The sequence below is a fragment of the Camelus dromedarius genome, chromosome 5, assembly GCF_036321535.1.
Source record: "Camelus dromedarius isolate mCamDro1 chromosome 5, mCamDro1.pat, whole genome shotgun sequence".
NCBI lineage: Eukaryota > Metazoa > Chordata > Mammalia > Artiodactyla > Camelidae > Camelus > Camelus dromedarius.
The window spans coordinates 27469392-27496538 of NC_087440.1; the positions used below are offsets into that span (position 1 = coordinate 27469392).

The following is a 27147-nucleotide window of genomic DNA, read 5'->3' on the forward strand; positions in this document are numbered from 1 at the left end:
TTTTAATGGAGGTACTGGGGATTGAACCCAGGACCTTGTGCATGCTAAGCACATGCTCTACCACTTTATCCAATCTAAATGAGAGCCTTGCCACGTAGAGTATTGTTGGTTGTAGGTTTATCTTTATCGTCACTAAATATATCATGCCACTCCCTCCTGGCCTGCAGAGTTTCAGCTAAAAAGTCATCTGATAGATAGCCTTATGGGAGTTCCCCTGTCTGTAACTTGTTTGTTTTCCTTTGACGCTTTTAATATTCTCTTTATCTTTGATTTTTGCCACTTGAATGACAGTGTGTCTTGGTGTAGTCCTCTTTGGATCAATCTAGTCTAGATTCTCTATGCTTCCTAGACTTGGATGTTTGTTTGCTTTCCCAGATTTGGGAAGTATTCAGCTATTAGGTCTTCAAATATATTCTATCCCTGTCCACTCTCTCTTCTTCCAGGACCCTGCAAACGTAAGTATGCCTGATGTTGTCCCAGAGGTCTTGTAAACTGTCCTAAGTTCTTTTCTTTCTGTTCAGCATCAGTGGTTCCATTGCTGTCTTCCGGCTTACTGAAACAAAGGAATGCATCATTTAGTCTGTTAGTACCTTCTAGCATCTTTGTCATTTCAGTTACCCTTCATCTGTTCGTTTCTATATATTTTCCAACTCTCGGTTTAAAAAATTCTAACATCTTGATCTGTTCACCTAGTCTTCTCCTGAGTTCTTCAATAATCTTTCTTCTTCTGGCGGTTTCTCTTACTTGTTTGTAACGTGTTCCTGTTAATTCATTTTGCCTAAATTTCTGTTTCTATTTCTAGTATCTGGTAGGTTGGTTACATTTCCCAACCTTGCAGAAGTGGCCTTTGTAGGAGATGACCCATGGGTCCCAGCAGCATGCTGTCCTCTCGTCACCAGAGCTCTGTGCTCTAGGGCTGCCCCCTGTGTGGGCTGCTTGGGTCCTTCTGCTGTGGCGGGCTGGTGACTGTGGGTACTTCGGTAGTCTTGGTTGGCCCCCTGGTCTCGTTGATTGCTAAGACTTAAATTTTGCATAGGCTACTGACCACTGGCTGGCAGGGCTAGGTCACAGAGTGGCTGGCTGCAGCTCCCCACAGGTCCTGGGGCTACTGCCAGGTGCTGGGGCTACTGCCTGGCCACTGGCAAGCAGAACTGAGTCCTAGGGTATGGCCATAGGGCTCGGGGGACCCAGAGCTGCTGTTAGACTGCTGGTGGGTGGGGCTGATTGCTGACACAGCTGGCTGTGGAGTCCAGGATGTCCTGAAGCTTGTGTTGGCCTGCTGGTGGTTGGTCCCTGGGCTGGTGCTGGCTCGCTGGTGGATGGGCTGGGTCTGCAGACTGGGGGGCTACCATTTCCTGGGGCTGGGCCCCTTCCCTGGTGTCTACAGGCCCTTGGGAAGGGGCGAGACTGGGTTCTGAGGCTAACAAGCTAGAGGGAGGATTCCACAGTGGTGCTTGCTAGCACCAGTGTCCATGTGGTGGAACAACCTCCCCAAAATGACTGCCACCAGTGTCTGTGTCCCCAGGGGGAACTCCAGTTGTCCCCTGCCTCTCTGGGAGACTCTGAAAGATCACAAGGTAGGTCTGATCCAGATTCATTTCAGATTTCTCCTGCTTGCCTGGGTCCCTAAACATGTGAGATTTTTGTGTGCACCCTTTGAGAATGGAGTCTATTTCCTTTAGCCCTCTGGGACTCCCAGAGTAAGTTCCAGTGGCCTTCAGAGCCAAGCATTCTGGGGGCTTGTCTTCCTGATGCAGGACCCCTGGGGCTGAGGAGCTCGATGTGGGGCTCAGACCCCTCACTGCTTGGGGAAGGCCTCTGCCACTGTCCTTTTCCTTTTTGTGGTCCATTCACCCGAGTGTATGGGACTGGGCTGTACTGTGATTTGGCCCTTCCTACCTGTCTCGTTTTGGCTCCTTCTTCATATCTTTAGTTGTAGATCTTTTCTGGTATGTTCTGGTCTTTTTCATGGACGGTTGTTCTGTAAACAGTTGTAATTGTGGTGTGCCCACGAGCAGAGGTGAGCTCAGGGTCTTGGCCATCTTGGCTGATCTGTCATCTTTTTTTTTTAATTCTCTGGAAGATTGGTGTTCTTTTCCCTAAATTAGTTTTGCTAGTGAAAGCTTTGTGTTTGGACTTCTAATTATGTTCAATTTCTTTAATAAAAAAATTCAGATACTCTATTCTTAGTTTTTGGTTAATTGGATATTAAATTTTCCATTTTACTTATGTTTTAAGACATATTGGTATACAGTTTTTCAATAATTCTCTTACCTTCTACAGCATATGTATTAATATCCCATGTCCCTACTTTCATTATTTTTTTAACATTTATTGATTTATAATCATTTTACAATGTTGTCAAATTCCAGTGTTCAGCACAATTTTTCAGTTATACATGAACATTTATATATTCATTGTCATTTTCTCTGTGAGCTACCATAAGATCTTGTGTATATTTCCCTGTGCTATACAGTATAATCTTGTTTATCTATTCTACAATTTTGAAATCCCGTCTATCCCTTCCCACCCTCCGCCCCCTTGGCAACCACAAGTTTGTATTCTATGTCTGTGAGTCTATTTCTGTTTTGTATTTATCCTTTGTTTTTTTTGTTGTTGTTGTTTTTGTTTTTGTTTTTTAGATTCCACATATGAGCGATCTCATATGGTATTTTTCTTTCTCTTTCTGGCTTACTTCACTTAGAATGACATTCTCCAGGAGCATCCATGTTGCTGCAAATGGCGTTATGTTGTTGGTTTTTATGGCTGAGTAGTAGTCCATTGTATAAATATACCACCTCTTCTTTATCCAGTCACCTGTTGATGGACATTTAGGCTGTTTCCATGTTTGATACTGGTTTCTTGTATGTCTCTCTGATTTGATCGTCTTGTCCAAAGTTTGAAAAGTTTATTAGACTCTTTAAAGAATCAAATTTTGGCTTTGTCAGTATTTTAACCTTTCAAATTCACCGTTTTTCTAATTCCTTGGTAGATGTTAGCTCATTAAAATTGATCTGTCTTTTGTATGTAGAAGTTACTATCTTAAATGTATAAACACTGATTTTACTACATTCTACATGATTTTTCCTCAAACTACTGAGCTCAAATTATCTTCTAATTTACATCATGATTTATTTTTACCTGCTGGTTATTTAGAAGTGAATCTCTACATTTATGGAAGTATTCTAGCTTAAAAATGATTAGTTGAATATGCTTTGTGAAAATGTAATTAAGTAGATTCAGTTCCTTTTGAGACTTGTCTTATGGCCTAATAACAATCAATTTTTGAAAATGTCTTGTTCAAATCTTATTTCTTTTGTGTTTTATTAGTTATTCTCATAGTTTGAATTTGTCTATTTCTCTTTATGGTTCTGTTTTTCCTCTAGTATTCCGAGGATATGTCATGAGATGATTAAAATCTAAAATTATTTTCCTGGTAAGTCTTTTATCATTGTGAAATGTCCCCTTTTTAATCTACAGTAATGCTTTCTACCTTCCAGTAGCCTTAAATGATGCTAATATAGCTACATTAGTTCTAGGACAGGGCTTCAAAAAGTCTCATTTTCTTGAATACTGAATAAATCATGCCATTATCTCCTGGATTTCATTGTTTAGCTTATAAAATTAGCTGTCAGCTCAATTCCTGAAACTTTAAATGATACATTTGTACACTTTATCATCCTTTGACTTTAACCTTTTTGGAATCCATAAATATCTTGTCAAATACAAGGGCTTTTTTCCTCCAAGAAATTCAGCTGACAGAATTTAATTGGAGTAAATAATCTATTTTCCTAATATAATCACTGCTGTGAGTTTAAATCTGTAGTACTAGCCCCTTATCTGTGGTTTCGCTTCCCGTGGTTTCAGTTACCCACAGTGAACCATGTGTAGTTCAGAAAATACTACATAGGAATTGTTTATTTCTGGGATTGTCTACGTTTTAAATTTGGCGCTGTTCTGAGTAGCACGGTAATCCCTCCCTGTCCAGCTCTGTCTTGCTCAGGAGATCCCCAGCCATCGACACTGTCATGGACCAGGGATCTGGGACCACCTGAAGCAGATGATCCTCCCTTTGACTCTTCACCTCACTTCCTCTCATCTCACCATGAAGGCACTGCATCATCTCAAGTAGGGTAAGAATAGTACAATAAGATATTTTGAGGGAGAAAGAGACCATAGGCACATAATTTTTATGTTACAGTGTAACTTTTCTGTTTTATTAGTTACTGTAAAGCTTGCTGTGCCTGATTCATAAATTAAACTATCAATCATAGGTATGTATAGGAAAAAACTTTGTACACATAGGGTTTGGAACTACTTGGTTTCAGGCATCCAGTGGGGGTCTTGGAACACAGCCCCTGCAAACAAGGGGGGACAGTTGTACCATCCTACTATAATGACCCACTAGTTTAAGGTCTTTTTTCCTGTGGATGCGTTTAAGATTTTAAAAAAATTTCCTCAAGTTATGATGTGTCTAGGAGTAGATTGCTTTTAATTTACATTGCTTTGGTTCCTCAGCCCTTCTTGGAGCTGGTGGTTCCTATGTTTATTTGGCTTTTGAAAATTCTATCCCCAAGTCCAGAACCGCTTGGCTACATCTGTTTTCACTGTATCAGTTACTTTTTCTTACCTTCTTGGGTGTTTTACCTGAGTTTCATTTTGAATATTTCCTTCTGATTTGTCTTCCAGTTCACTAATCCTCTATTAAATTATTTCTAATTGGCTACTATACCCAACCATTGCATTCTTAATTGGGATTGTATTTTTCAGTTCTGACATTTTTTTCCCTCTGCTAAATCTGCTCTGTAATTTTCTGTGGTTTTCAGTTCTTTAGAAATGTTGGCAATCTACTTACACTTCTTCCAATATCTGGGGCCTCTGCATATTAGCTTTTAATGACATTTTTCCTACTGCTTCTCGTGTATAACTGTCTCCTCCTAAGCTTGTTAGTCTTGCCACACAATCAAGAATAATTTTTTTAAAAGGGGTTTGTTTTTATAGATCTAGGATGATGTTCTATTCTTCCAGGGGGAAAAAAAATATCTGTCCCAGGCACCTGAGAACAAAGGCAGCAGTCTGGTATTATTGTACCTGGCACTGTTGACATTTTAAGCTGGATAATTCTTTACTGGGAAGGTATTTCCTGTGTTTTACAGGATATTTAGTATCTCAGCCTCTTCCCAATAGACACCAACAGAACCTCTTCCCAGTTAAAATGCTGCCAGATATCACCAGATACCCCCTGCTACTTAAAATGCCCTTTTGGGGAGTTAAAATTACAGTGGTCTCTGATTTCCACTTTTGTCCCCCTAATTAAAGTATTACCCTGCTTTACTAGTTGTCCTCAGTGGAGACTGTATCCAAGTTTGACATGGGGATGTTTATGCACACACACCTTCCTGCTGCCTGGAGTACACCCTGCCGTATATCCAGTTGCAGGTAAGTCCTATTTATGTTGCATGGTTCTCACGTGGGCCATCCTGCCACATGGTAGAGGCTCTTTTTCTTTGCCACACCAGAACCCTTCTTGCTATTTAAACATTTGTCTTGAGAAATGTCTTAAGAACCAATCTTCATTTCTAAACTTCAATGACCCACTCTCAAAGACTGAGTGACTGTCAGTGCCCCTCCATTTCCATTCATGGAGGGTTTCCTTCTTGGTATATTGTGTCTTGAAGACAAGGACTTACAAGATGATTTCTGTAATAGCAGCTCAGAGAATCCTAAATTCCCTCTGGGATTTAGAACTGGGGATCCTGAAAAGCATCTAGTCTAAATAGATGAGCAAAGTGAAGTGCAGAAAGTCCATGTCAGCGATACATGGTTGTGAGGTGACTAGAACTGAAAAAAAAAGTGTCACCTAGAAGAATGAGAAGGGCCAAAAGACATCAGTTCACATGCAAACTTGGTAATACAGTGACAAGGCTTGGGTTGAGGAGACGGGACAATTCTGTCCCGTTGGGAAGGTCAGGAGGGGATGGATCCCAACAGAAAGAGAATCAGTACTGCTTTGCTTATTAGAAGGAAATACTTACTTTGTATCAGGAACTTCTGCCTTATTTTGTTGTACCTTTGACAACCTTTAGGCACTCTGTTTAGAGATTTACCTCCATCTTTAGATGAGGGTCCGAGGTTTAGCATGTTGTAACTTGCGTTAGGTCACAGCTTAGTAGGTGGCAGAGCTGGGATAGAAGGTGGAGTCTAACCCTAAAGCCAAAGATGTGTTTTTCTTAGGCTTTGCTGCCCCTGTAGTTCTTAAGGTCATGACTTCTCATTCAAGGGCATGCAGATTAAAATCTGGGCATATAGATTAAAGTCTGCACTAAAAGATAATCTAAGTTACCATTGGGTGGGGACCAGTGAGAAGAGGGACTCACAACAGAAAGGGCCTCTCTGGTGAGACTGTAAGATGGCCCCAGGGAGAGCTGGGTGAGGTCAGTGTTCTCTTAACTGACACACAAAACCAGAAGTGAAAGCTGAGAAGCAGGGGTGCTCTGACTTTCTAGGTTAGCACACTCTCTGCTTAGTCCCGCTTTCTTCATCTGTGGGACAAATCCCCTAAATTCAATAATGTCTCAAAGGTGACTAAACCATTCTGTTATTTGGAACTAGGCTGGAAGTTTGAAAGAGGGCAAAGTAATTTGGTAACTCCTGATGTCTCCTGGAACCTGAACCAAGCGTGAGTGAGGGCATTTTCTTTGTATTCCTGGTTCGGGCCAGCATGAGAATTGAGCACAATTATTTATTCATAGGCGGTTCTTTCACTAACAATAAAATACTCTCTGAGCAGGATTTAATTTCAATAGCAAGTATCTTCAAAACGACTCTAAATGAGGTCCAGCTGGATCTCAATTTGGCCTCAAATCAAGCAATGGACATACCACAATATTGGTAGAAGGCTCTGGAAATTCTAGCACTGTGTGATCCAGTTTGGTTAAATAGCCTTTTCTGGGGCAAGGATGCTTTTTTACCTTATCATATAAAGTTCCAGATTGATTCATTCATTACAAGCTTACTTTAGGATAACTACTCTGAGGTAGACTAAATGACTGCTTTTCTTCGTCTTATAGTATTCCTCGTGTGGTTCTCACCAACTCCTACTCATTTATGCCTTGTTATATCCTACTTCATCTCATCTGTAGAATGAAGAAAATTCCAGAAGGTACATATTAGCAGATCCTTGAAGGATATATATATAGATATATATATGTCTATATATATCTCCAGTCAATTGGTTTCTTTAGCTTTTCCAGAAGTACTATTGGCTCTAATACTCTTGGGCTAGATACTTAACATTTTGTTTTATCAAGTTTAAAAGAGCAGAGATGTATTATTTACACATTCCCCTTCCTCCTGAGTCAGCTAATACTATCTCTGATTTTAGAGAGGATAGTGGCTGAGAGTGTTTCTCAGGAGTGTCTGAATTCTGCTTTCTCTACTTACCAATTACATGAGAAATTTAACTTTTCCAAGCACTAATTTTCTTTTCTGTAAAATGGGTAGTATAGTAGTAATCACTACCTCCATAGTATTATCAGGATTAAACAAACTGCAATTGATGTAAAACACTACACATGGCACCTGGAATTTCTATTTCTACAAACCCTTAACTTATATAATTAATTTTTAATCACTGTAAAATATACATAATATACAATTACCCCTTTGAACCACTTATAAATGTGCAGTCTTGTGGCATTAGGCACATTCATCTAGTTGAACCATTGTTGCCTTTCAGCTCCAGAATGTTTCCATGTTGCTAAATAATTCCATACCCATTAAACAGCTACTCTGACTCCCTCTCCCCACCAGCCACCCCCTGGGCAACCATCATTCTATTCTTTATCTCTATGAATTTGACTTCTATATGCATTGCATATAAATGTACTCATATAATATTTGTTTTTCTGTGACTGAGGAACACTTAGCATCTTGGCTTCAGTGTTCATCAGTGTTACAGCATAGAATTTTCTTTTAAAGGCTGAATACTATTCCATTGTTAACACCTGCATACTATTATATTAGTCAAAGCTCTATTCTAACCACTGAAAAAGCAAGTTCAATTGCTTTCCAAGGCACAGCTTCAGTGGGGGTCAGTGTCTTTCCTACTACAGTAGAAAATGCAGGCTTATGCTTTTACAGTAAATTCCTAGGCTCACCTTTTTGATTCCTTTTCTCCACCAGCGGTTACAAAACCCCAATTTAGGATCTCATTTTCCTCAGAGATAAAGAATGGCTGGAGAGGGGGATGAAGATGGTGGAGCTCAACTCCCCTGTGAAAACCTCAAAAATACATCTACATATGGAACAATTCTCATAGGAAAGTAACTGGAAACCGGTAGAACTCTTATACAACCAGTGCTGCCAGAAAGATTTCCTCGTGACTGGGTTGGGGGTGGAGGGCAGAAACCACTAGGTCAGAACCTGGGCCCCTGGGAGGAGTCTAAGGGGAAAAGGGAGATGCAAGGGGCAGATCCCCACTGGGCGGTGCGAGTGGGTTTAGCCATGACTGGGCATCCCCGTCCCACCTGGAGGAATTAACAAGCCCCCTTGGCTGCTGGGATAAGCACTGTGACAGGCAGAAGGGCTGCAGAAGCCTAGACTCCACTGGCAAGGAGTGTGTAGGTGCACGGCAGTGAGAACACCACACTGGCTCCTGCCACCTTACCACACACCCCAGCCCCACTCATTGAACATCATAGCTGGGCCCAGGTTCTAGGGTCCTTGGAAAAGATCTAGTGCTGGAGAGATGGCCAGGGGACCTGGGCTGTGGGCCAGAGGAACAGTAGCAGTGGCCATTTTTGGTGCTTGCTCAGCCAGTGCCATGTGAGCAGTGCAGACCTCTGAGGGCAGCACAGTCATTTGCACCTGTAACCAGTATGCCTGCATCCCCTTTCCCAGCAGAGCTAACACTCTGCCCCTGCTCACTCCATCCCACAGCTTTGCACTAGACCTGGGGCAGGCAGTTCCTGGGAAGAGACTCTAGGGATGTAGAGGAAGCGGGGGGGGCAGGATGTGGTTCAGGTACAGCAGGGTCAGCTGGTGCCCCAGAAGCAGCCCAGACCTCTGGTGGCGGCACAGCCCCTTCAATTCCTGTAACCACAACACCCTGACCCCCCAGTCCCAGGCTAATGAATGCTCTGGTCCTACCTACTGCATGCCACAACCTTGCACTAGACCTGGGCCAACCCCAACAGGGAAAGGGATGCGACTGTGGGCTGATTTTGAGGAGAGCTGCAGACACCTACACAGGCAGTGCATCAGACCTCTGTGCGCACATGAGCTTCATTTTACCACTCCCCTCCTTTGGGGCAAAGGCTCCAGTTCAGAGACAAGGAAAAACATAATGAGAACAGTCTGCCTGAGCCCAAAGCTCAGGTTTTCTGCTCTAGCAACAGTGGAGCAGACCTTGCCCCTGACATGGCAGCAGCCATGGAGCATAGAGGAAGTCCTGCCACACACTGTGAGGAAAGACATGACTGGCATCCACATCCAAGCCAACCCTCACGCACTGAAGATGCTGGGCACACAAGGTTACCTAAGAATGCTTCCACCGTACAAAAATCCTTTGACACCACAGTAGGTACCATTTCTCCTACATTCATAGAGACAGAGAAGGTTAAAATGCAGAAGACCCACTCACAATTGGAAAAGCAAGAGACAACCCCTGAAAAAATAATGAAACTGTCTTCCAGACATTGAGTTAAAAATGTTGGTAGTAAATATGCTGAATTTAAAAAGTATCAAAATAAACCTGGATCCTTTTAACAAGGAACTATAAACTATAAAGATGACCCAATCATAATAGATAATTCAATTTCTGAGATAAAAAGCAATCTAGAATTAGTGCATAACTAGAATTAGTGCATAACTGACTAAATGACACACACACAAAACCACACAAGTGATTTGGAAGATAGATGGAAATCACCCAATCAGAACAGCAGACAGAAAGGCAAATGAAAAAAAAAAACAATACAGAAGATCTATGGGATAATATATAATGTGCCAATCTATGCATAACAGGGGTTCCAGAAGGAGGAGAGAAAATAATTTATCAATTTAAAGCAAGCAGATATAATTTTGGATCAACATACATGACCACCAGAGTAACCTCAACTCAAAAACCTCTAATAGATACACAAAAGCAAACAAAAAAAGGAACTCAAGCGTACTATAGAAAATCATCAAACCAGACAGGGGAAAACAAAGCACAAAATGAAGACACAAAAGAAAGAAAAATTACAAAAACAACTAGAAAACAAATGGCAATAAGTACATACCTATTAATTATTTTAAGTGTCAATGGACTAAATGCTCCAATCAAAAGATAACAGGGTAGCTCATTGGATTACAAATAAGACTCTTCAATATGCTGCCTAGAAGAGACACACACTTCAGGGCAAATTTCATGCAAATGGAAATGACAAGAAAGTAGGAGTTATAATGCTCAAATCAGAAAAAAATGACTTTAAAACAAAGACAAAGAAGGACCTTATATAATGGGATTACCACAAGAAGAGGATATTACACTCATACCATATACTCACCCAATATAGGAGCAGACAGATACATAAAGGAGAAACTGACAATAATACAATAACAGTAGTAGACTTTAACACCCCACTGACATCAATGGACAGATCATGTGGCAACAGAAGTCCTGAGTGACACAGTAGACTAGTTGGACTTGATATCTGCAGGACACTACATCCTAAAAAAGCAGAAGACACATCCTTTTCAAGTGCACATGGAATATTCTTCAGGGTAGACCATATACTGGGTCACAAAACAAGCCTCAACAAATTTAAGAGGGTAGAAGTTACATCAAGCATTATTTCCAACCACAACAGCATAAAACTAGAAATCAACCACAGAAAGAAGAATGGGACAAGAAGAAATACGTGGAGACTAAACAACATGCTACCAAAAACCAATTAAAGAGGAAGTCAGAAGTTAAAGAAATTAAATGAAATTTAAAGGAAATCAGAAAATACCTTGAAACAAATGCAAAAGAGAACACAACTTGACAAAATCTATGGAATGCAGCAAAAGAAGTTGTAAGAGGGAAGTTCACTGCTACACAGTTCTGCCCAAAGAAACAAGAAAACACAGAAGCAGTGCTTACTTAACCTACCACCTAAAAGAATTAGCAAAAGAACAAACAAAGCCCAAATTCAGTAGAAGGAAATAATAAAGATCACAGAGGAAATAAAGATTAAAAAACCAAGAAAAAAGCTAAACCAAGAGTTTTTTGTTTTTTTGGTTTTTTTTGGAAAGAGAAACAAAATTGATAAATCTTTAGCCAGGGTCACCAAGAAGAAAAGAGAAGACCCAAAATAAGAAATGAAAGAGGAAAAATAACAACTGATACAACAGAGATACAAAAAAAATCTTCAGAATACTACAATTATATGCAACAAGTTGGACAATCTAGAAGAAATGGACAAATTTCTAAAACATAGAGCCTGCCAAGTCTGAGTCAAGAAGAAACAATCTGAACAAACTGATCACTACAAATGAAATAGAATCTGTAATTAAAAAAAAACTCCCTGCAGACAAAAATTCAGGACTGGACAGCTTCTCCAGGGAATTCTACCAAACATATAAATAAAAACTTACGTTGATCCTTCTCAAACTATCCCAAAAACTGAACAAGAGGGAACACTCCTACATTTATTCTAAGAGGCTACCATTCCCTGATACCAAAAGCAAAGACATTACAAAAAAAAAAGAAAATTACAAGCCAGTACCCTTGATGAATATACATGCAAAAATCCTCAACAAAATATTAGCAAACCAAATCCAACGATACATAAAAAGGATCATACACCATGATCAAGTTGCATTTATTCCAGGGTCACAAAGATTGTTTAACATACTCAAATCAGTCATTGCGATACACATTAACAAAAGGGAAGACAAAAACGACCATCTCCAATAGATGCAGAAAAAGCATTTGACAAAATTCAACATCCATTTATGATAAAAACTCTCATCAAAGTGGGTATAAAGGGAACATACCTCAATATAGTAAAGGCCATGTATGACAAATTGACAGCCAATGTCACATTCAACAGTGAAAAGCTGAAAGCCTGCTAAATTCAAGGATGCCCATTCTTGCCACTTCTATTTAACACAGTATTGGAAATCCTAGCACAGCAATCAGGTAAGAAAAAGAAATAAAAGGTGTCCAAATTGGAAAGGAAGAATTAACACTGCCACTATTTGCAGATGATAAGATACTCTATATATATAGAGAACCCTATAGGCTCCAACCTAAAACAATTAGAACTAATAAATGAATTCAGCAAGGTTGAAGGATACATGGTTAATAGAAACACAGAAATCTGCTGTGTTTCTATACACTAATGATAAAATACCAGAAAGGGAAAGTTTTTAAAAATCCCATTTAAAATCACATCAATAAAATAAATACTGAGGAATAAACTTAACCAAGGAGGTTAAAGACTTAACATGCTGAAAGCTACAAAACATTCATGAAGGAAATTGAAGATGATTCAAAGAAATGGATGAAGAAATGGGAAGCTATCTTGTGCTCTTGGATTGGAAAAATAAATATTAAAATGGCCATACTACTAAAAGCAATCTACAGATTTAATGCAATCCCTATCAACACATCCAGGACATTTTTTCACAGAATTAGAACAAATAATTGTAAAATTTATACGGAACCACAAAAGACTTTGAATTGCCAAAGCAATCCTGAGAAAAAAGAGCAAAGCTAGAGGTATAACCCTTCCAGACTTCAGACTATACTATAAATCTGCAGTAATCAAAACAGCATGGTGTTTGCACAAACACAGACACAGATCAATGGAACAGAATAGTACAGAAATAAATCCATGTGTCTATGGTCTGTTAATCTATGACAAAGGAGGCAAGAATATACAATGGAGAAAAGACAGTTTCTTCAACAAGTGGTGCTGGGGAAACTGAATAGCCACATGTAAAACAATGAAATTAGAACATTTCTTCACACCATATACAAAAATAAAATGGTTTAAAGATGTAAATGGAAGACATGAAACCATGAAACTCCCAGAAGAAAACATAGGCTAAACCCTCTTTGATATAAATCGTAGTAGTATTTTCTTGGATCGCTTTCCCAAAGCAAAATAAATTTTAAAAAACAAACGGAACCTAATTAAACTTAAAAGCTTTTGCACAGCAAAGGAAACCATCAATACAATGAAAAGACAACCTATGGAATGGGAGAAAATATTTGCAAATGATGTGACAAGAGAGGTTAAAATCCAAAATATATAAATAGCTCATACAACTCAATATCAGAAAAACCCCAAACAGCCCAATCAAAAAATGAGCATAAGACTTGAACAGACATTTTCCAAAGAAAACATACATATAGTAAGCATTGCTAATTATTAGAGAAATGAACATCAAAACTGCAATGGCGGAGGGTGGGAAGGGATAGATGGGATTTCAAAATTGTAGAATAGATAAACAAGATTATACTGTATAGCACAGGAAAATATACACAAGATCTTATGGTAGCTCACAGAAAAAAATGTGACAATAGATATATGTTCATGTATAACTGAAAAATTGTGCTCTACACTGGAATTTGACACAACATTGTAAAATGATTATAAATCAATAAAAGTTAGAAAAAAACTGCAATGAGATATCACCTTACACTGGTCAGAATGGTTATCATCAAAAAGTCTGCAAATAACAAATGTTGGGGAGGATATGGAGAAAAGGGAACCCTCCTACACTGGTGGAGGGAATGTAAATTGGCATAGCCACTATGGGAAACAGCATAGAGGTTCCTTTAAAAACTAAAAATAGAATTACCATATGATCCAGCAATTCCACTCCTAGGTACATATCCAGAAAAAAATGAAAACTCTAACTTGAAAAGATATATGGACCCCAACATTCATAGCAGTACTATTTACAACAACAAAGACATGGATGCAACCCAAGTACCCATCAACACACAACTGGATTAAAGCGTGTATACACACACAATGGAATACTACTCAGCCATAAAAAGAATGAAATACTGCCATTTGTAGCAACATGGATGAACCTAGAGAATATTATGCTTAGTGAAATATGACAGAGAAAGACAAATACTGTATGATTTCACTTATATGTGGAATCTGAAAAATAATACAAATGAACATACATACAGAACAGAAACAGACTCAGACATAGAAAAGAAACTTGTGGTTACCAAAGAGAAGGAAATGGGGAGGGACAAATTAGGGGTATGGAATTAACATACATAAATGATTGTATACAAAACAGAAAATCAACAAGGATTTAATGTATATAGCACATTATCTTGTAATAACTTACAGTGGATTGTAATCTGCAAGAATACTGAATCACTACACTGTACATCTGAAATGAATATACAGTATTGTCAATCAGTTATACTTCAATAATAATAAAGAAACAAGCCTGCATTCAGAGGAATAAGCAAACATTTCTGTGCTCTGATACGCAGGCAGAGAGAAAGAAGAGTTGGGGAAAACAAGTAGGGACAATTTTGAAAATAACCTAAAATTTAGTTTTATGACAAGAATAAGAACAAGACCAGATAGAAGAGGGCAAGCTACTCAGACAGATTGTGTTTTCCAAAGACAGTTGCACCACATATACTATTTACAATGTGGTTTTGATGTTCTTCCATCGAGAGGCGGGTTTTCTCCACCCCCTCAACCTGGGCGGAGCACTGTAAATGCTTCAACCAACAGAGCATGATGAAACTGACTGGATATGGCTTTTGAGCCTCTGTCAAAAAAAGCATTACCTGTTTCACCTCGGATCACTCAAGCAGCCCTGTAGGGAGAGAAGCACTGAGGCCCCCCGCCTAGAGCTGGCAACAACTTTTTCACCCAAGTGAGTCAGCCACCTTGGGTGTGCATGTTTCAGCCCCACTCAAGCCATCCTGGTGACTGCAGACCCAACAGATACATCACAGAAACCTATGAGATGCCAAGTGAGAACTGTCCAGATGAGTTCTCCTCAAACTAACAAAAACCATGAAAAATAAGAAGTGATTATTGTTTATTTCATCTACCAGATTTTGGTGGTGTTTTGTTATGAAGCAGTTGATAACTATAACATTACCTTATCTTACCTTTTGTCCTCACGCCACGGTGGGCTTGAAGCACACGTTACTTCCAGGAGACTCAGACGCGGAGGCACACAAGCAGGCAAGCCCAGTGCAGGCCAACTTTAAAGTCTTAGATTCCATGAATGTATCATAGCCAGGTGAAATGGGCAGCTAGAGTCAAAGGGGAATATTCAACCTCGAATTTATGGCCTCTTAGTCAGACTATCAGCACACATGGGTTATTTAAAGAACAGGCAAAAATGATACTTAAAAATTCCACAGGTATCACTCTACTCAGCAAGGGTGAGTAAATCTCAGTTAAATGAAAGAGGAGCTTCTTCCTACAGTGGAGTCAATATTTTTCCTAGGGCCTCTGATATATAAGCCTCCACTCTTTTAGGTGCTTTAATTCAGAGCAATTTTAATAATGGTTTCTACAAACCTTTAGCTGCATTTGGACCCTCCTTTCCAAACAACAGTTCTAGAACTCTTCCCCACAGTGGAGTCTTTTAAAGAAAAAAGTTACCACGTGATAAATGAGTTGAGCAGCGACCAGGGCTTTGGCCGATATGGATTCTAGTCTGGTTTCTTTTTTTTGGATTCTAGTCTTGATGTGTTTACTGAGTGTGACTTTCAGCAAGTCCTTTGAATTTCAGTAGTTTTTACTCTGTGAAATGGAGATTTTGTCCAGTGTCTGAAGATTTTTGCAGCTCTATGACTGATTTAGAAGACTACCTAGTGATGAAATGTCTCCCCAGATAATAACATTTATGTTCATTAAATGTATCTGTACACACTGGGGTACATTTCAGCAACCTTCTAGAACTCAAGAGCGCATGGCGTTCAGGAATATGGAACAAATGACTCAATTAAAAAACACAGAGTCACACTTCTATTTAACAGAAGAGTGTTTTGCCGAATGTCTTTTAGTTTTTCTCTAAATATCTGCACGTGTCGTATCATTGCTTGAAAAGAATTTGCACCTTGTGTTTAATGTTAGAATACAATACAGTTACATTTCTGTTCTGTTTCCCTATGCTATCGCTTACCAACCCATGACACGAAGTCACGGACCCTTGTGGTTCTGCATCCCACAACCCCACCTTGGGCAATTTGTGTTCAAGAAGTGTTGCTTTTGGGTCAGCATAGCTGAGCCCGTGATTGGCTGGGTTTGTCTACTCAGTGTTAACCTTGAAGGGTGAGCCAGGTTACCTCTGCTGGGGTGATGGCTGGGGAGAAAGAAGAAAGAAGAAAACGTGAATGACAGTCTTACTGAGATCCAGCTCTTCTTGCAGCTCAGCAGTCATGCCGCACTTGAGCTGCAGGGAAAGAAATGACTGGCGTTCTCCACATCATTGTACTGTTGGGATGCTGTCTTAAATGCCTCCTGAAAACAAATCTGCACCGCACACCAGACGGACATGAAACCGAGATTTATTAAAATACCCTTAGCATATTTACAGTTGGAAGCCATGAATGTTGTTCTCTGCAAATTCCAAAAAATAGAGTTCTGTCTCTTAAATTAACAGAGTTATCAATAGGTTGGGATAAATATAATCTATCGCAGAGATAGAATTCTTTGAATAGACAATCTACATTTTCTAACCAATATATATTAATGTACAAAAATACTTGATGTGGGGACCAAGTAGTGTCAAGGAGGAAAAAATATATATATACACACATGTATATTTTCATTATGTACAAATCAATATTGGTTCCTTCACCCTTTCTTTTTAAAAATAAATACTTCATTTGGTCACAAGTAACATTTACAGATTCAACTAGTGAGCATTTCTCAGCATTGACAAAATTAAATATGCAAACAAATTAGAAATACATATTTTTAAAAATTTAAAGGGAAAAAATACCTGAATCCAATTAGCTTATTACATTAAAAAAATACCCAAGAGCATGTAATGTAAGGTTTCATGTCTTTAAAGTGCCTTCTCATTTCTTAAACTGTCTTCATTACTGCTTAAAATCCTTGTAAGATTACACCCACAGATCGGTCTAATACTTAAAATAGGAAAATCAACTTTTTCCCAGGTCAAATGGTTGACTATTTAAGACATGCTTATACTTTCCTTTTAAGTACTTACTTTTAAGTGCTTTCACAAGTGTAACAGTTACTATCGATCTGAAAATAACCACAAATTGTCAACATCCTGATCCAGATTCGCAAAGATGTTTGAATCATGGTTAGTAGTAAAAATCAAATGGTAATAAAAAGCCTGTGATTCAGAATGTTTGCAAAGAATTAAATCGCTTTGTCCAGCAGCACAGAAAAGTTACTTGAGATTCAAAACTTGAGTCTTATGCATCATAGCTGGTGACCTGGACTGATTTATCACTTACCAGAAGAATAGTCCCTAATTAGACAATTTTAAAGTAAAAAAATCTCTGAGACATCGAGAAAGACTGGAATCACCGTCCCCTCAACCTCCTTAAAATAAATTAGAATAAAACAGAAAAAGAAATGTATTTTCCATTTCTTTTATGGATTTTCCCCTCTGCCTAAGTGATGAGGTGGTGCTGACATTAACAAGAGACACACTCACGCCGCCGTGTCTCTCTTGGTGACAGCAGCGCTCCCTGTCCAAAGGGCTGCAGGGCGGAGCACAGGGTGTGAGGGCTCAGGGGGACATTCAGGTGTCTGTAGGGGAGAGAGGCAGAGAAAGCTGGGTCCTGGAGAGACTGGAAAGGTAAAGTGAGGGAAAAATAGCTGTTGGGTACGAAGGAAGAGGAGGCTGATTCGGAAGACTGAAAGGAAAAAAGCGAAAGGAGGCTGGATGCCAAAGGGACTTTTAAACAGGCATAGAAGAAACAGGGAGCTCCATGGACAACTGACCCCATGGAAGTAGATCTGAAATTTGATGGAGTTATTTCAGTTTCACTGGGATCCCTGCTTTTCCAGCACATTGTCAGGTATGGACCGACACGAGATACGGGGCACTCACATCGCCCTTGTACACGTGCCTTGAGCTGCCTTTGAAAGGCTGCCCATGATGCAGCCACAGTAGTGATCACCAGCTCCCTAACCAGGCATTGTATCAGCAAAACACTGCACCCTGCCCTTGTTCAAGTTTTCCTTCTCTCCTGCCTCTGTGTTTTTTTCCATCAGCCCATCACCCGTAGTCTCACAAGGTAAAATGAAGACACATAACTGCGTGGGTCAAGTTAATTTTCAGAAGCAGGGTCCAGGATGTTGCTAAGGAAATTAAACCCTAAAGGACTTGAAATAATTGACATTTCTGTTAAGCCTGATTCCTATTAGGACCCTGACTGATTTCACTTAGGTTCTGGGCATGCAGGCCAGTGTGGGTTTTCCAGGCCAAAGCATGATGCCCTAAATCACCATGTTAGTCTAAATTAAAACTCAATGACAGGGAAAGACTACGATGAATCAAGGACATGTTTTCTCTAAAGAAATCTTAAAGAAGTATTCAATTTCTAAAAGTTTCTGCCTTTTTAGGAATATCTTAGATATTTTCTTTAAAGGAAGCTCTTTTTTCTTAATACTTATACTCTTCAAAGATTATACATCCTATTAACAGTAGGGTCATATTATTTTTGTCTTGGGAAATTGAAGAATTGTAGAATTATAAAATTACTGTTTGAAATAGTCCTATCCCTTTGGTAAACCTTAAATCCTGTGTGTCACCCTGGGCAGAGAGGAGAATTGTCACTAGACTGTTTCCTTTACTTATGAATTGGTTTCCAAAGGAAATGGACATCTTTAGAGAATTATGCAAAGTGAAACCACCTTCTTAATGCCTTGGTGGTCAGATGTGAAGAAATAAGATGATAGCTAGGGACAGGTTGCCAAGAAGAAGGGGAAAAAAATGAGCTCTATATACATCACTCAAACCTACCTAAAATGTAAAGCTTCAGAACCCCCTAATCTCTTGCTGGGGAAAATAGTACAATCTTTGTATGCCATTCACCCATTTTTATACATCTTACAGAAACATGGAATTCAAAATCCACCCCGAGAGTTCCCAGAGAGCTGTGCATTCCTGAACACACCCATCCTAGTCACGCGGAGGTAGGGAGTCATTTCCCCTTACGCTCAGTGGTCTACAGGATTGGCCTCTCATTTCGGAAAAGCAGACCCAGAGGAATCAACAAAAACACGTTTGTTCCATGAGACAAGAATCAAAGCAAGCCCTGGAAGAGAACAATGAAGCAAAGTATGTACAACTTTGCCAAAGATGTTGACAAACCACTGGGAATGAAAACAACTCATTTCTTACTTGATAACGCTAACTATAAATCACACACCGGCAGCTCACACTGTATAGGAGAGATGTATTCACCCTCTTTTAAGATACTCGGACAGTTTTAAAAACATGAGAACCCCTTAGTGTCTACACAGATAGAATTTAGGGAAATGCTCATCCTACAAAACAGCCTAAGGGTGACAGAAGGTTGTTTCCTCCATGGGGAAGAAGGCCGAATTTTTTGGAGGTGAATTTCTGTGGAACATTGTGGGCTCATCGGCTAGCCCAGTGCTATCAAATTTCACAAAAAGCATAAAAAGCAAATAGCCCACAGAAGTCTATGAACCAGCTTTCAGAAAAGGAGATAGACTGGAGATTCTTAGCATATTTAAGAGATTAAAAAAATAGCAAGTTCTATGAGCATAGCTGGAATGCAGAAGAATAGATTAATGGCTTTGGCGACCGCTTTCATATAAAAAAAAAAACGAGATTAAATCAGTCTCCCCCAGATCATAGCATGAAGAAGATATTCACCAACAAGTACTTCACAGACATAATATGTAAGAATTCGTTTGAGCTCTGACTGAAGCAAACCGTCATACTAGAGAAGGGAAGGACAAGAAAAAAAAGGTCCTCTGTGTTACTGTTTACCACCAAGGTGGCTGGGAGAGGGGCTGGGGACAGAGAGGAAGAGTAAGCTCCAGTAAGCTGCGGTGAGGACAGGACCACCGACTGAGTGAGGCTCCATTGGCTTCCCTCATCTCTTTGTTGGTAGAAACTGCACAGGGGCTTAAGAGACAGGTAGCTCGCTGCCATTTCCTTATCGTCACATTTCCAGGTAAGCTGTCAACTGCACACATTTCCCAAATGCTAAGTTTATATCACAGTGCTGATTAAGGGTCTTGGAACAAATAAGATACTGAACTGGCTTCAAGTCTGACACGTTAAAATCTCTCCCGAATCCACTGCTTCCCAGCAAAGCACTCATCTGGGAGGGTCTGGGAGACTGCCCACTCCTTGGGAGGGGAAGCAGACAACTGTGAAAATACTATTTGGGGGCTCTAACAAGGTGTCAACAACTGACGGGTGTGCAGAAATGTCACAGAATGAGCCTCTCAGTCACATACAGCTGTGTCACTAAGCCCACCGATGCCTTGACTCACTAACGGAGTTATAAATACCGTTCTGTGAGTCTAAAGGAGCCAGACCTGCCGAGGCCTATTTTTAAAGGTGCCTTTAAGTGACTTCTGCACCAATAACAGACAAGGTTCCAAGCAGCCAGATTGTCTCTCTCCAGAGTTGGAAAACGGAAATGTGTCCAACAAGTTATAAGCATTTTGGAAAGGTTAAAAACTAGCCATTCCTTTCAAATACTGTTAAGTTGGGCCACACAGACTCATTTCTCCTGGGCTGCAGATTTCTTTATGATGACAAAGTAGCTGACATGAATGAAACTCATTTCTTTATTCAATCTACTCTCTTCAGTTGTGTCCCTAAGGTACAAACCTAACTTAACATATGAAAAGGGGTATTCATGGTCTTCTGGATGGTCCATACATTTATAAACTGCTCTTGCAAGAGAACCAGAGGTAGGAAATTATAATGGTCTAGCACTGCTTCCACTTAAATTACAGCACTTCTCCTTGTATGTGGCTTTTCCAAAAATAAACTGTTCAAAGCAATACTTGACTCTCTTGAATACACAGTAAAAATCGCCCGGTTTAGGCTGAAATCTCAAGTGGGCATTAGACAGCTCTTACTTTGTCTACACTCATCAGCCCTCATAGCTGTGCAAATTCTTACGCGCCTCGGACTTCCACAACACTGGGTTTCACAGTATGTACCCCCCGCCTTCTGATGGTTCAGGAAGTAATTAATTTGTGGATTGCCAAATCTGTTGCTGCTTTTTCTTTCCCTTCCACCTTTTGGTCATTTTTTTTTTTCTTTCTGATTAGAACAGGTAGGCAGGATCAAAAAAAAAAAAAAATGAAGCTCACATCTAACAGTTCTTGTTAGCAATTTTTAGACAATTTATAAAATTGGATATTTGATATTTGCATTAGATATTGGGGGGGGGACTATATTTTTTGAAGTTCTTCCTTCCCCTTGACACAGAAAGCCCCAAACTGGTTTTCTCTTTGTTTGGGGGGGGGGTGGGGAGTACTACAAAAGAGATCAATCAGAATGTCAGGGAATGAAGTGCCTCCCAGGCCAATGTTATAGTCTGAATGTCAGGGAATGAAGTGCCTCCCAGGCCAACGTTATAGTCTGGTTCCTGCAAAAGAGCCCACAGATCTGCACTGCTAATCCCTCTTCAGGGCTGGCTGACGAGGCACTGTTTGCCGGGCTGCCGTATACAATGATCTGCACCAATGACACAAGGCAAGAAGGAAGTAGAAATAGAAATGAGAAAATACGATGTCTGAGAAAGCCTGAATAGGAATAAAATGAAAATTCCTCTATATAGTAGTATAATCAAGAGAGAGAGAGACGCAATCCCAGTCCAACAGGGAAACCTTTGCCAAAAATCCACTTACACATCTCTTGCTACATCTGGTCATGGTCTTGGAAGGACCATGCCGATGACTTCTTCATCTGGCTGGAGGTTTCCAGTATCAAAGAGTTTTATTCCTTCCTTTAGTTTTTCCGGTTTTTCTACCAGCAGCATATGAGCATTTCATTTAGGGAAATGCCTTTCCTTATGGTCCTTATGAGAAAAGGAGGTACCTAAGAGAGGCTCAGCAGGTGTGTAGCTTCTACTGTCCTTACTGGGAAGAGGAGGGGGTCGGAGACCAGCACCCAGTCTGGCATTCTGTTCCTCAACCACGTTGCCAATTCGTTGCAGCAAGAACATTTAAAGATGGAAGAGCACCACTGGATCTCCTAATTCTACCTCCCAGATTTCAGAAACTCTTTTTCATAGTTCCTAGGTGGTTGCAGTGAATGTTTAAAGAGACAACACAGACATCGACCCAACGATTCAGAAGGCAACTGCTGGGCAGCAGGTCCCCAACCTGTGACCCCTGGGCCTCTACCATCATCGTACCATCCATTTCTTCTTGGCCATCTTTCCCCTTCACCACGCTCCCTCCTGTAAGCTGCCTCTTTTTGAGTTAAAAAGCCACACAGCACACCTCCGCACCTGATTTTTGATGCCCCACAGGCCTGTTTTTAGCCTAACGTGTTTGCACCAGGCTTCCGTGCAGCACACGATGTGCTTGTGTGCTCGATGCCTATGCCAGTTACTCATGCGAGACTCCGAACTGCTCTCTGCCGTGTCCTCAGATTTAATGAGTCTTGGCTAGGAAGAGATGATGATGTTTATAAGCTAAGGTTTCTCTGAGTCGGACTCGTAAGTCAAGTGTGAGTGTGTGGTTAAACACACAGTAGAAATACTGGCCACTGTCCCTGTCGCTCAGGCAGGGCTGTGCTTGGAAAAGCCACTTCGACCCTGCTGGCCAGAAGTGCCCAAGGTGCTCAGTGCTACCCCAGCTACTTCCTCCCCGTGAGAAGCTCAGAGATACCTCTGCAGTTAACACAATCTCAGCTGTGATTGGGAGGGATCGTTTTAAGTGCTTGAAGGTTGTTTTAGACAGCCCACCTTGAGCAGACTCTTGTAAACCTTTACCTGGCATCAAGTTAGGAATGAGGGTGCTGTCCCAAAGTAGTCCACGTGTGGACTCGGGAGGGGCGTCCAGACATACAACGCAGGATACAAACTGGGTGAGGACAGTGGGGATCCTGCCACGGTGTCTTAATACACTCACACACACTGGACTCGCTGGGCTTCCCCAGCAGAGAGGTAGGCAAGCTGCGCCCTTTAGGTATTTTACTGCCAGTTTCTAGTCTGTCCACGAGGATGAAACCCAACTTGGGCTGCACTTGTCTAATTCTCAAACTCAGTGTTTGCACTCATTATTCTTCAGCACTGGGTCCCTGAGAGCATGGTCTTGCAGGGTCATGTGGCCAAAGTGACAGTCCTGCTTCTGTCCAGTGGTTTTCTTGTGAGCATCCTACTCAGAGACCTGAAGTGGCCTTCATGGATCCCAATGAGAGCCGCCTGCTGCTGTCTTCCATCAAGGCTTTAAGGACTCAAAAGGATCTAGACTTAATGTTGTTCTCTGAGCTCAAAGTTGATGCCCAAGGCCTGGGCAAAACAGGCGTTTTTTTTCTTTTGGACGGTAATACTAGAAGGAATGTCACAGAGCACGGGGCGGCTGTAAGGAGCATTTGTTTTAAATTGAGAAATTTGTTAGGCTTTCTTCACAGTTCGGTGAAAATGAAGAGAAATGATCTAAGAAGGCCATATGAAAAGCTTGCTCACAAGCAACTTCTTCTAGTCATGTAAGTTCTTACTGGTTCTTCTGGGCTGGCTTGTCTTATCCTTTTATTTGGGGGCGGAAAAAAGAAACCACACCACAGTATTATGTTCTTTTCTTTTGGGTTGTCAGAAAAGGTGGTAGCACCTACATGAATATGGCTTCTTGACTTGATCTGACCCTGACTGTGCATTCTTGACTCCCAGGACGGGCATGGTGTTAGGACACGGTGCTGCTTTAATTGGCTGAATCTATTCTGGGGTCCCTGAGGGGGCTGATGTCTAGCAGGCATGTTCTGGGTGAACACTCAGGTGCCTGGAAAGGTGAGAGCGTCTGGGAAGGTGCTGGGGCGACAGGCAGGCCACATGTGGCAGCCAGATCAGGGAGGGTTTTAAGGTTCCTGCACATCTCCACACTGTCCTCTGCCAATCAGAGGAGAAAGCTTGGACCTCTCTCCCTTCAAGGTTGAAACTTGATAGACTTTGATCCTCATCTCAATTCACCCTGAGTCTCCTCTCTTCTCCCCTCGCAAGACAGATGTGAAGAGTGGTGGCTGAAGGTAATGGTGTCAGGAGAGCAGTCCAAGGTGGTTTCCCTGTGACTCAAGGGGTAGTGGTCACACGGGCTTCCAGGGTCAGATAAAGCTGCTTACGCAATGATATTTCACTCCAAGTTCGATATCAACGTAATTACCTTCTTTCCATTTTGATGGAACAAAGAACTTTTTTTCTGCCCTGAATTATTTTTTGACATCAAAGACCCCTGCTTCACTGTATGTCACTTGCCTGTCAGTCAAGGTCATGATAAAAGGCTGTGAGTAGCATTTGCTCTCCTGTCTACAAACTGCCTCTTGGAGTTGGTGGGAGAGGTCCAGCCACACATGGTCCCAGGACATGGCGTACAGCTCAGCTGTAGATCAGTGTGGCATCACCCACACACGAACGACTGGAGATGTGAAATGTGCCCTGACTGATACTGGGTCACTCGTCCAAGCAAGTGCTTTGACCCTAAGTCTGTCCCTGCTCAGGTATCAGTTTCTTCTGGGACAGAAGGGGTGGAGAATCCAGAAAACCACAATGAACTGATATGAAAACAAAAGAACGGGTCTTGCTAATGGCTGATGTCAACTCCCTGTATCATACTTTGTTCTCCAGGATGAAGTTTATGGCTATTTAATGCCCTTCTCCACCCACATATAATTCCATTTTCTGTCTTTTCTATTACATGAAAAAAAAAATGGAAAAAATATCCATTCCTCCAGTCTGGGAAATACATAGTCTTGGACCTCTTTTAAAAAGTTTAGTAAATTTCAACATTTTTGGCGAGGAGGGCACGTCAGGATCTGGCTGCGGTAGGGTGAAAACTAAGATCAGTAATCAAACCAGCAGTGTGTCCAGACCAAGGCTTGAACTTGCTCAAGGCGATCGTCAAAAAAAGACCCTTTTCTTCTTCTATCACAAGTTTACATATATCAGGCCTGGGTTAGAAAGCTTGATATCTCTGCTTTAAAAAAAAAAAAGAAATGGAAAAGCTTGGTGTTTATTCTGGTCTTATAACAGAGTGGACTTTGGACCTCTACAACAAACAGTTCCCAAAAATCCTGCAATGTTTCCATCAGCAGATTTTCACTGTTCTTATGGTTTAACAAGGCTTCCTTAAGAAGGCACGAGGTGCTCACTGCCGATGACCTCAGAAAGGGGAGCAAAAGACACATATTAGTAACATATCTTTCAAGAACTTCCTGTAGCACTGGTGTTACAAAGGACCACGCGAGGTCCTCTGTCTCGCCATCGTCATTTCTCTGTGCCTCTGTTTTAGCTGGAGCTCACGCTGGCTTCCTTCTGACGCAGTCTTTCTTTCTGTTGTTTGAGAAAAAAAAAATGGAGTGTATTATTCTTCCTTTGTCTAAATTTTCACCTTTTTCAAATTTTGATACATTTCTCAAGTGTTAGTCTAGAATACTGAAGAGAATTGTACCACATGCCCTAGAAATGAGAGAATCTCTATCCTTTTTTTCCTGAAACCCTGTTTCCTACCCCTTCCAATCTTACTCTCCCCAAACCAACCAAACCACATGAACAACCAGCTAGTCAACCAACTATATCCATCGAAAACACCAGCCTTTACAATGCTAGTCTGCTCCATTCTGTTCTCGTTTTCTGCAATAAAGTTCCCAACTTTGTGGTGTTACTCAGACTCCTCTCATTAGGGAATGCTCAAGAAATAGTTCCTAGGGAGTCTAGATATGAAAAACCACTCTTTCCAAGTTGACTGTGGCCACCTATAACCAACTTGGCAGAACTGAACAAAGGCTGGGCAAAACGGAAAATGACACGATTTCGTCTATGCTGAATGGCACAAGCTCCCGTCTTGCCAAGGATGTTCTGCTCTGCTCTTCCTGAGCTTCCTCCCCAGGGACAGCCTTCTAATGCAGAAGGGCGTGTAAGTCTGCTGGTGAGATAAACAAGAGTACACAAAGCAGAAAAATGGACTCTCGCTGTTTCTACGACTTTAGAGAAGTAAATATATTAAGCATCGTAAGAATAAGAATGAGACTGTCTGTTCTTCAAGGTGGACAGAAGGAAGGCTAAAAAAGAAATGGGACAAGTGCATTCCTTTGGAAAGAGCAGGTGCAGAGAGGAGCCCTTTGAGAATAAGTTCTCAGCTGCTTGTGAGCTATGAGATGTGACAGTGCAGAGAATTACAAAATTGGCCTGGATGTAAACTCAAGATAATTTTTAAACACCCATCCTGAGTTTGGATCCCATCCCTGACTTGTGAAATTGAATCAGGAATCAGTTTATAAGCTCCTCCCTAATTTCCACCAAAACAAACTGGCAACAAAAGAAACAACCCCAACAAGTCAAAGATCACAACCAGGAGCCTGCGCACCGCGGAGGCAGCACCTGTAAGAGCACGCCCCGGTCAACTCACGGCTTCCCCTTTGTCCACAGGGCTGAGTCCATCCTCTCTGCCCCTGGAAATAAGGTCTGGCTGTAAAAGTTAGCCCAGAGGCCCGGGGAAAGGAGTAGTGGCCAATGAGGGAGGACGACAAAAATCAGAGTTTGAGCCCACTGCCACCAAAAATCATACAAGTGAGGGTGATGAATACACTGTCAAATGAGCACAGAGATGTGTCCATTCTGTAGGAGCGCTGTGTGCTGACTGTGGCTGTCCCTAACCAGGCTGTATGGCCCCGACTTTCCCATTTCTCACTCATCGACCTCACTCAACCTTCCTTTAGCTGCTGATGGGGCTGTCAGGAGAATGTCTCAGACAATCAACAGAAATAATCTCACTTGAGAATTTATACACCACTTAGATTGTCGAAGGATTTAAAGCAGCTGGCAAAAAAGTACTAGTGAAGAATGAAGAAGCCCAGTAACTTCACTAAGGCTTCGTAACTAGTAAGTGGCTAAGCTGGGATTTGAACCTGTACACCTTGGGTTCCTAACCATTCAGGATTTCTACTGTAACATGGAGAGTCCTTGCA

General features: G+C 41.1%; 1 protein-coding gene and 1 long non-coding RNA gene across 5 annotated transcripts in view; one reads left to right on the forward strand and one right to left on the reverse strand.

Moving 5' to 3' along the window:
• LOC116153476 (uncharacterized) overlaps window positions 1-27147 on the forward strand; it is a 42499-nt gene that overhangs the window by 10103 nt on the left and 5249 nt on the right. Inside the window, exons 4-7 of one of the 2 annotated variants that reach the window (XR_010380895.1) lie at window positions 3387-3436; window positions 3989-4133; window positions 5339-5439; window positions 16408-16537. This is a non-coding gene — a long non-coding RNA (uncharacterized LOC116153476). Of the gene's footprint in view, window positions 1-3386; window positions 3437-3988; window positions 4134-5338; window positions 5440-16407; window positions 16538-27147 lie in introns of those variants that run through there. The other variant, XR_010380896.1, reaches the window with a different exon arrangement.
• The window catches only part of FMN1 (formin 1), a 397753-nt gene continuing 387136 nt past the window's right edge, over window positions 16531-27147 (reverse strand). For all 3 annotated transcript variants that reach the window (XM_064485767.1, XM_064485766.1, XM_064485768.1), the window contains one exon: window positions 16531-25513. In XM_064485767.1, the coding sequence (XP_064341837.1) occupies window positions 25469-25513 (45 nt within the window). In that variant the 3' untranslated portion in view covers window positions 16531-25468. The remainder of the gene's footprint in view (window positions 25514-27147) is intronic.